At 37.3% G+C, this 10,424-nt stretch overlaps 1 protein-coding gene across 1 annotated transcript; it reads left to right on the top strand.

Annotated features, from left to right (window-relative positions):
* Positions 1–8,977: 8,977 nt before the first annotated feature.
* On the top strand, positions 8,978–9,511 carry LOC307066809 (tigger transposable element-derived protein 1-like; the record flags this gene model as incomplete). The annotated part of the gene is made up of 2 exons (XM_079724048.1): positions 8,978–9,163; positions 9,206–9,511. 2 exons carry the CDS (start codon positions 8,978–8,980, stop codon positions 9,509–9,511), a joined length of 492 nt encoding a protein of 163 aa, XP_079580174.1.
* Between the last annotated feature and the right edge of the window lie 913 nt (positions 9,512–10,424).

Genomic DNA, 10,424 nt, shown 5'->3' with positions numbered 1-10,424 from the left:
GCAGTCTGCACCTCAAAGGGGACCCTCGCCAGGCTGTGACAGTGCCTTGATCTTGAACTTCCAGCCTCCAGAACTGTGAGAAGTTAATTTCTACTTTTTGTAAGCTACACAGACTGTGGTGTTCTGTTACAGCATCCTGAATGGACTAAGACAGCATTTATGTTAATTATTTTTAGATCCTCCATCTCAAGTTATTTATAAGGCTATCATCATTAGATATCATTTACTTTTGTAAACATTTCATATATTCATGTAATCTTTACAAAATTTACTCATTAAATAAATGAAGAAAAGTATACAGAAGAATTATCTATAATTTTATAATCTCCGTAGTCAAACATAACTGATAAAACTAGGTATATATTTTTTGTTACTTGCACTGTGTGTCTGTTTCTTATTTTGACACCTGTGAAGCCATGCTAAATTTAGTATTAAATAGGTATTGTTTTTTGTTCTTTCCTCTCAGTGTTATCTGATAAAAAATCTTCATGTCCTTCAAATTATTTATAGGTTAAAAAAAAATTTTTTAAAAATTATTTATAGGTATTTTCACTGATCTTTTATATAGTCTATCGGTGACATGGCCATATTTCAATTAATTATTCAATGATTATCAAATGTTTATCATGCTTCTCATTTTGACTCCTATAACTAGCACTATGATGATCTTTATCTATTCATAAATAATTTTCTACATTTTCTATAATATTGTAATAAATTCAAGTTGTTTCCTTTTTTTTAAATTGCTTTGCAACTTCCTTTTTATTTATTTATTTATTTAAAAATTTATTTATTTTTTATTCAAGGATAGTTGATTTACAATGTTGTGTTGGTTTCAGGTATACAGCAAAGTGATTCAGTTACATATAAGAATCTTTTTCAGATTCTTTTCTCTTCTAGGTTATTACAAACGTTTTTTTCATTCATTCATTTATTCATCTATTTAATTACTACATTATCAGAAATATTTTTAAGCATTCACTATGTGTCAGGTGCTGAAAACAATAACACAGTTGTACAATTATGAAGTCCTTACTCTGTGCTAGGCCCTGTGCTAAAGGCCTGACAGTCATTATCTTTTTTTTTTTTATCTTTATTGGAGTATAATTGCTTAACAATGGTGTGTTAGTTTCTTCTTTATAACAAAGTGAATCAGTTACACATATACATATGTTCCCATATCCCCTCCCTCTTGTGTCTCCCTCCCACCCCTCCAGGCGATCACAAAGCACCGAGCTGATCTCCCAGTGCTACGCGGCTGCATCCCACTAGCTATCTACCCTACGTTTGGTAGTGTATATATGTCCATGCCTCTCTTTCGCTTTGTCACAGCCTACCCTTCCCCCTCCCCATATCCTCAAGTCCATTCTCTAGTAGGTCTGTGTCGTTATTCCTGTCTTACCCCCAGGTTCTTCATGACATTTTTTTTCTTCTTAAATTCCATATATATGTGTTAGCATACAGTACTTGTCTTTCTCTTTCTTTTTTTTTTTTATTAGTTTCTGCTTTATAACAAAGTGAATCAGTTATACATACACATCTGTTCCCATATCCCTTCCGTCTTGCGTCTCCCTCCCTCCCACTCTCCCTATCCCACCCCTCCAGGTGGTCACAAAGCACCGAGCTGATCTCCCTGTGCTATGCGGCTGCTTCCCACTAGCTAGCTACCTTACGTTTGGTAGTGTATATATGTTCATGCCTCTCTCTCGCTTTGTCACATCTTACCCTTCCCCCTCCCCATATCCTCAAGTCCATTCTCAAGTAGGTCTGTGTCTTTATTCCTGTTTTACCCCTAGGTTCTTCATGACATTTTTTCCCCTTAAATTCCATATATATGTGTTAGCATACGGTATTTGTCTTTCTCTTTCTGACTTACTTCACTCTATATGACAGACTCTAAGTCTATCCACCTCACTACAAATAGCTCAATTTCGTTTCTTTTTATGGCTTAGTAATATTCCATTGTATATTTGTGCCACATCTTCTTTATCCATTCATCCGATGATGGACACTTAGGTTGTTTCCATGCCCTGGCTATTGTAAATAGAGCTGCAATGAACATTTTGGTACATGACTCTTTTTGAATTATGGTTTTCTCAGGGTATATGCCCAGTAGTGGGATTGCTGGGTCATATGGTAGTTCTATTTGTAGTTTTTTAAGGAACCTCCATACTGTTCTCCATAGTGGCTGTACCAATTCACATTCCCACCAGCGGTGTAAGAGTGTTCCCTTTTTTCCACACCCTCTCCAGCATTTATTGTTTCTAGATTTTTTGATGATGGCCATTCTGACTGGTGTGAGATGATATCTCACTTTAGTTTTCATTTGCATTTCTCTAATGATTAAAGATGTTGAGCATTCTTTCATGTGTTTGTTGGCAGTCTGTATATCTTCTGTGGAGAAGTGTCTGTTTAGGTCTTCTGCCCATTTTTGGATTGGGTTGGGTTTTTTTTGTTATTGAGCTGCATGAGCTGCTTGTAAATTTTGGAGATTAATCCTTTGTCAGTTGTTTCATTTGCAAATATTTTCTCCCGTTCTGAGGGTTGTCTTTTGGTCTTGTTTATGGTTTCCTTTGCTGTGCAAAAGCTTTTAAGTTTCATTAGGTCCCATGTGTTTATTTTTGTCTTTATTTCCATTTCTCTAGGAGGTGGGTCAAAAAGGATCTTGCTGTGATTTATGTCCTAGAGTGTTCTGCCTATGTTTTCCTCTAAGAGTTTGATAGTGTCTGGCCTTACATTTAGGTCTTTAATCCATTTTGAGCTTATTTTTGTGTATGGTGTTAGAGAGTGATCTAATCTCATACTTTTACATGTACCTGTCCAGTTTTCCCAGCACCACTTATTGAAGAGGCTGTCCTTTCTCCACTGTACATTCCTGCCTCCTTTATCAAAGATAAGGTGACCATACGTGCATGGGTTTATCTCTGGGCTTTCTATCCTGTTCCATTGATCTGTCTTTCTGTTTTTGTGCCAGTACCATACTGTCTTGATTACTGTAGCTTTGTAGTATAGTCTGAAGTCAGGGAGCCTGATTCCTCCAGCTCCATTTTTCGTTCTCAAGATTGCTTTGGCTATTCGGGGTCATTTGTGTTTCCATACAAATTGTGAAATTTTTTGTTCTAGTTCTGTGAAAAATGCCAGTGGTAGTTTGATAGGGATTGCATTGAATCTGTAGATTGCTTTGGGTAGTAGAGTCATTTTCACAATGTTGATTCTTCCAATCCAAGAACATGGTACATCTCTCCATCTATTTGTATCATCTTTAATTTCTTTCATCAGTGTCTTATAATTTTCTGCATACAGGTCTTTTGTCTCCTTAGGTAGGTTTATTCCTAGATATTTTATTCTTTTTGTTGCAGTGGTAAATGGGAGTGTTTTCTTAATTTCACTTTTAGATTTTTCATCATTAATATATAGGAATGCCAGAGATTTCTGTGCATTAATTTTGTATCCTGCTACTTTACCAAATTCATTGATTAGCTCTAGTAGTTTTCTGGTAGCATCTTTAGGATTCTCTATGTATAGTATCATGTCATCTGCAAACAGTGACAGCTTTACTTCTTCTTTTCCAATTTGGATTCCTTTTATTTCCTTTTCTTCTCTGATTGCTGTGGCTAAAACTTCCAAAACTATGTTGAATAAGAGTGGTGAGATTGGGCAACCTTGTCTTGTTCCTGATCTTAGTGGAAATGGTTTCAGTTTTTCATCATTGAGGACGATGTTGGCTGTGGGTTTGTCATATATGGCCTTTATTATGTTGAGGAAAGTTCCCTCTATGCCTACTTTCTGCAGGGTTTTTATCATAAATGGGTGTTGAGTTTTGTCTAAAGCTTTCTCTGCATCTATTGAGATGATCATATGGTTTTTCTCCTTCAATTTGTTAATATGATGTATCACTTTGATTGATTTGCGTATATTGAAGAATCCTTGCATTCCTGGAATAAACCCCACTTGATCATGGTGTATGATTCTTTTAATGTGCTGTTGCATTCTGTTTGCTAGTATTTTGTTGAGGATTTTTGCATCTATCTTCATCAATGATATTGGCCTGTAGTTTTCTTTCTTTGTGACATCCTTGTCTGGCTTTGGTATCAAGGTGATGGTGGCCTCGTAGAATGAGTTTGGGAGTGTTCCTCCCTCTGCTATATTTTGATAGATTTTGAGAAGAATAGGTGTTAGCTCTTCTCTAAATGCTTGATAGAATTCGCCTGTGAAGCCATCTGGTCCTGGGCTTTTGTTTGTTGTAAGATTTTTTATCACAGTTTCAATTCAGTGCTTGTGATTAGTTAGTCTGTTCATATTTTCTGTTTCTTCCTGATTCAGTCTTGGTAGGTTGTGCATTTCTAAGAATTTGTCCATTTCTTCCAGGTTGTCCATTTTATTGCCGTAGAGTTGCTTGTAGTAATCTCTCATGATCTTTTGTATTTCTGCAGTGTCAGTTGTTACTTCTTTTTCATTTCTAATTCTATTGATTTGAGTCTTCTCCCTTTTTTTCTTGATGAGTCTGGCTAATGGTTTATCAATTTTGTTTATCTTCTCAAAGAACCAACTTTTAGTTTTATTGATCTTTGCTATCATTTTCAAGTTGTTTCTCAGAAGAATGGCAGAAATAAAATGGATGTAGATTTTTTAAATTCTTCATAAATATTGTGATTTTTTACCAAATATTTTCATTGCCAGAAGTGATAAATAAGAGCATCCTTTTACTCTACCTTTGTCAGTATTGGTTATTCTCATTCATTTATTTTATTATTGTGGTTATTGTTAATCAGATAGATATAAGTACCATCATTAATAGTTATTTTGCACCTTCTTCATTAGTTTCTCAGTCCTGTCAGTCAGTTGTCCTTTCTTCTCCATTGGCATATCTACTGCAAAAGAGTTGAAGATTTTTATTATTGATATAGTTCAAGGTTTAATCTTATGAATAGACTATTTTTCCTTTTTCTGTGTTTTAATATTTACACCGATCTTGGACTCTGAACCAACTCACCTAACTTCCTGATAAATCTACACCATAAGAAAAGTATAACTGATTTTCAATTAATAAGGAACCGATCACACTGCATTTTGATATTCTATGTTGATCACTTTCTGTTTTCCCACTTGCTGTCTTCTTATAACTGAGTAGAAAATTAAAAAGGAAAGTTATTCATTATATCCATAAATACATTAAGTGGAAGTAGGGACATATTTATCAGCAGAACTAATAAAAGCATTTAAAAGTGAGAGACAAGAGGAAAATTTAAAAATGGTGATGACTGCTTCTCACCTTGGCTTTGGGAAAAGTTTTATAACTGGTTTCTGGAGTCTGTACTACCAATCTCTCCATCCCATCTCTATCCTCCATCCTGGTTAACACCATTACCAGTCTATTTTATAGTCACTTACAAGCTTCTGAACACTGAACATGTACAAAGATGATTACACCTGTTATTTAAGGAGATTAGAGTACAAACTATTGATACCTAGGGCCCTCCATCATCTAACTGATACCCACATGGATTTTTATTCTTGTGTCTGTTTTCTCTACTAAGTGAACACTGTACAAAATAGGCTCATGGCTTTTCATGGCTACACTCTTCTCCTTGCCAGGTGTATGTCTTGTTCAGGTTTTTCCCCTGGCCTTCTGATGTGCTCTCCTTCCATATTTATGTACAAACCATTCTTGTTCTTGAAAATCCAGCATGAAACCCTATCATGGTCTTCCTATCCACTTACCTTTATTGAATGCAATCTTCCCTTTACTTTTGGTTTAATATCACTTCAGATATATTCATCCCAATTTGTAAAACAAGAAGTAAGTCATAAATTGCTAAGAAGCTTATCAGCTCTGGGGGTACCTCAGGCCTAATAATCAGGTTACCAGATTCTTTTTGGGAGAAGTCGTGGCTGATATTTCTTCTTCCCACTATGGCACCAGGGGTGGAGAAGAAAGACAACCTCTTAGGCACAAAATGGTGAGGACCCCACATGGGTTCTCCTGAAAATGTATTAATTGTGCAAGATGTTTTCTCACTTCAGAATGTAAAAATTGAAGTTAAAAAAGAGAAACTGATTCAAGAAGCACTAGTTAAGCCTCTACTATGTTCCAAACAGGTTGTTAGGCTCTGATTACACAGTAGAGAGCAAAGATCGTATATACATTAGGGAGAATATATATATAAACAAGATAGTCACAGGACTGTTTTTGATAATGATATGTGATACAGAAGAAATAAAACAATGTGGTGTGATAGTGACTGATACTATATAGTTAGGGACTATTTCAATGAGGAAAGTGGCTGTTGAGCTAAGACGCACATGACAAGAAGACTACAGCCAGGGGAAGGTCCGAGATTGCGGCAGGGTAGAGGTAGTGTTCCCAGCAGGAGACAGTATAAGTATAAAGGCCTTGAGGTGAGAGCATGCTTGGTAATAAAGGGTAAGAAAGGAGAGCAGTGTGGATGAATATGCATGAGCATGGGTTGGGTTCTAGAAGGTATGTAAGAGGTAGACAGAAACTGGATATTATAAAGTATTTGTGGCTATGAGAAAAATAAATTTTGTTGATATTCTAACAATAATGAGAAGCCACTAGAGTATTAAACAATAGCATACTGTGACTATTCTTTTTCTTTTTTTAAGTAATTTTTTCTCCTCCGATTCTTATTTTCCAGCTTTGCCAGCACAGGCACTTTGTGACTGTAGATGTGACTCATCATAATATCTCTCCCTCCCTCCCTCTCTCCTTCCCTCTCTCCAACCACCACCCCCAATCCCTCCATCACTTTTTAAAAAATTTTAACAGGGTTGCATAGCTGACTCTGGGTTGGAAATTAGCATAAAATGGGCTTTTTAAGGAGTGCTCTTGGTATCTACACCTTTGGAATAGAGGAGAAGGAAGTAATATTGGGCAGAGGAAAGTGTTGAACAGTAGTGCCATTCTCAAAGCATCATGCGTCATTTGACTCCATGGGAGCTCTAAAAATGGGATGGCCCTATCAGCAGCTTTTCCTGCAACTTGGAAAATAAATTTGGGGTGGCATGCTACATCATTAACTCCATTCACTTAATCTTTGTATATTTCTCACATATGACAGCTGCTTCTCAAATTAGCTATCAAACCACCTCTGATTCTCCATGAGATAGGCAGATAATAATTCACCAAAGACATTCACACTTCTAATGCAAGGAACCTGTGAATATGTTAATTTACATGGGAAAATGGACTTGTCAAATGTAATTAAATTAAGGATCTTGAGTTGGAGAGATGATCCTGGTGAATACAATGTATTACACATGTCCTTATAAGTAAAGGAAGGAAGTAGGAGATTCAGGATCAGAAAAGGAGATGTAACCACAGAAGTAAGGGCAAGAATGATGCCCCTGCTGGCTTTCAAGATGGAAGGGGGCTGTGAGCCAAGGAATATAGTCAATCTCTAGAAACTGAAAAAGGCAACCAAATGGACTTTTCCCCAGAGACTGTATAAAGGAATGCAGCCCAGGCAACACCTTGATTTTAGTTCCCTGAGATCCATTTTGGACTTCTGAATTTTAAGATAATATAGTTGTATTGTTTTAAGCCACTAAATTTGTGGTGATTTTTTACAATACCAATAGGCAACTAATATACTCCTCAAGCCCAACTTTTCAACTGTTGAGGCTTTCTTTCCATCATCCCTAATCTCTATTCATTCTTCTCATTATGGATTCTCTGAGTTTCAGTCTAAATCAACCCTGTTTACTCATTTGAACAAGATATCCAACTTTGTTCTTGGGCCTTTGAAAAACAGATGAAGAGAGGATAAGCTGTTTGGTGGGAGATTTATCGAAATCTTGCAACATTCATGCAGTTAACTCACATGTGTGAACTTCATCCATCATGTATATTGTGGGGAAAAATTAAGTTAATGAAAGAGTTACTTAATACATTTATTCATTCAAGATAAATTCATTATGGTTTACTGTGTTTTACAGTATTTTATTGTTAGCTGAATACAGGCAATGAGAATATAATACTAAGGCAAAATGAGACACAGTTACAGCCTTAGTATTATAGGAGAAACCAAAAATCGTTCCAGTAAACGTTATATTACAAGAATAATAAATAGTACAGGTAGAAGTAGATCATGCTATGAATATCAATAATAAGTGATTTGTCAGAAAGAACAGGACAACTTGGAAGAGGAAGTGAGGACTGAATAAAGATCTGAAGGAAAATGAGGAGTTAGGCAGGTAATGAGAAATAAAAGAATTTTCCAGGGAGGGGGCATGTTAAGGATTCTGACTTTTATTCTGATGCTGCTAGGAAAATATTGATATCTTTTAAATAGGGAAAGGAGCATAATTTACATGAGTTTTGAGAAGCTCATTTTAGTTTAGCTGGAAGGGTCAGGATAATAAGAGGAGACTAATTAGAAGAGAACCTTAAAATTTAAAAAGTACATTATCATAATTGTACCAGGGTAGTGTTGATGTTAGGGAAGGTAGGAGGAAGCTGACAGGTTAAATACATATTTACAAGATTTGGTGGCAGAGAGAGGGTAACCAGCACTATATTTACTCAGTTTACTCTTTTAAATTCCCTCTCCTGTCTTTGCCACTCTCCTCTTTTTCCACAGGTCAGCCCTAGTGGCTCCCTAGTCTTTGGCTTTTGATTGGGTCTAGCTAATAGTGAGAATCGACAGGAAAACAATGGATGTAAGACAGTGAGGTAAGGCTGCAATAAGTCTTCTACATAGGAACCTTCAAGTTTAGAACTTTCAAAGATGCAAGCATGCGTTTGCATGTCCGGTCACATTAGTTCACATGTCTGGTGTACATTGTCATGTGCGTGCATCCTCTACAAATGGTTGTGCTTTTGTGTACTTTACTGTACAGTACTGTACAGAGTACAGTAGTACAGTATCTTTATTTCAAGCCCAGCATGTCTGGAAGCAAGTGTAAAAGGAGCGGTGATGTAGCTGGTACTGCTAAGAAGCGCCAAGCAATAACGATGGAAACAAAAGTGAAAGTAATTGAGAGAATGGAGCGAGGTGAAAAGATGGTAGATGTCACTCATTCTTATAACGTGAATCGTTCAACCATCGGCACAATTCTAAAGAACAAGGACAAGCTCATGGAACATGTGAACTCGGCTGTGCTGATGATGTTGACAATAATATCAAAGAAGTGTGGAAAAGTGATGGAGGAGATGGAGAAACTTCTCAGTGTGTGGATGTAGGATCAGCATCAGCGTCAAGTCCTGCTCAGTTTAATGTTGATTCAAGAGAAAGCTAAACGCCTTTACGAAGACTTGAAGAAGAAACACAGCAAAGAATCAGAGGGTGCATCTTTTAATGCCAGCCATGGCTGGTTTCATCGGTTCAAGCCTAGAGCCAACTTTCAGAACGTAAAAGTAAGTGGCGAGGCAGCGAGTGCAGATACGGTAGCTGCCCGGGAATTTCCTAAAACACTTCAAGAAATTATTGATGAAAGCACGTATTTACCTGAGCAGGTTTTAAATGTGGATGGGACAGGACGGTACTGAACGAGTATACCAGACTGAAGTTACATCAGTAAGGAGGAAAAGTTGATGCCAGGCCATAAAGCAACAAAGGATAGGATAACTCTGTTGTTTGGTGGCAATGCTTCCAGGGATATGAAGCTAAAGCCTCTCTTAGTTTATCATTCGGTGAACCCAAGAGCCTTTAAAAACATAGCCAAGGACTCTCTTCCTGTTGTGTGGAAGAATAACCCCAAAGCCTGGGTTACACGGGCCATTTTCCAGGACTGGTTTTTCCACCACTTTATCCCAGAGGTAGAGAAATATTGCTTGGAGAAAGGGTCCCATTCAACATTGTTTTGCTGCTCAACAGTGCTCTGGGCCACTCCCCATTCATGGTTGACTTTCATCCCAATGTCAAAGTAGTGCATTTGCCACCGAATACGACTTTGCTCATCCAACCTATGGACCAGGGAGTTACAGCGACTTTCAAGAAATATTATTTATATCACCCTTTCCGTCAGGCAGTAAAGGCAAGTGACGAATTAGGAACAACCTTGCAACAACTTCGGAAGGACTATAACATCTACAAGGCCATAAAAAACATTGACTTTGCTTGGCATGAGGTTATGGCCATCACCATGAATGGGATTTGGAAGAACCTTTGCCCATAGCTTGTTCACAATTTTCATGGACTTGAGAAGGTGGATGAGGAGTCCAAAGAGGTCTTCAGCAACTTAGTGACCTTCAGCGAGAAGCTGGAGCTAGATCTGCAAGAGGATGACTTCATTGAACTTCTTGCTGTGCAACATGAGGAGCTTACTAATGAAGACTTGATGGAATTGAAGGCCCAGAGAAAAGACAAAGAGAGACAAGAGGAAGAAGAAGAAACTGAAGAACCGAAGAGATTAATGATGCAGGAAATGGCAAGGGGATTTTCTTTATTTGAGGAGGCACT

The sequence above is a fragment of the Hyperoodon ampullatus genome (genome assembly GCF_949752795.1).
Source record: "Hyperoodon ampullatus genome assembly, chromosome: 18".
In the NCBI taxonomy this organism is placed as follows: Eukaryota; Metazoa; Chordata; class Mammalia; order Artiodactyla; family Ziphiidae; genus Hyperoodon; species Hyperoodon ampullatus.
This window is presented reverse-complemented; position numbering and strand designations above follow the sequence as displayed.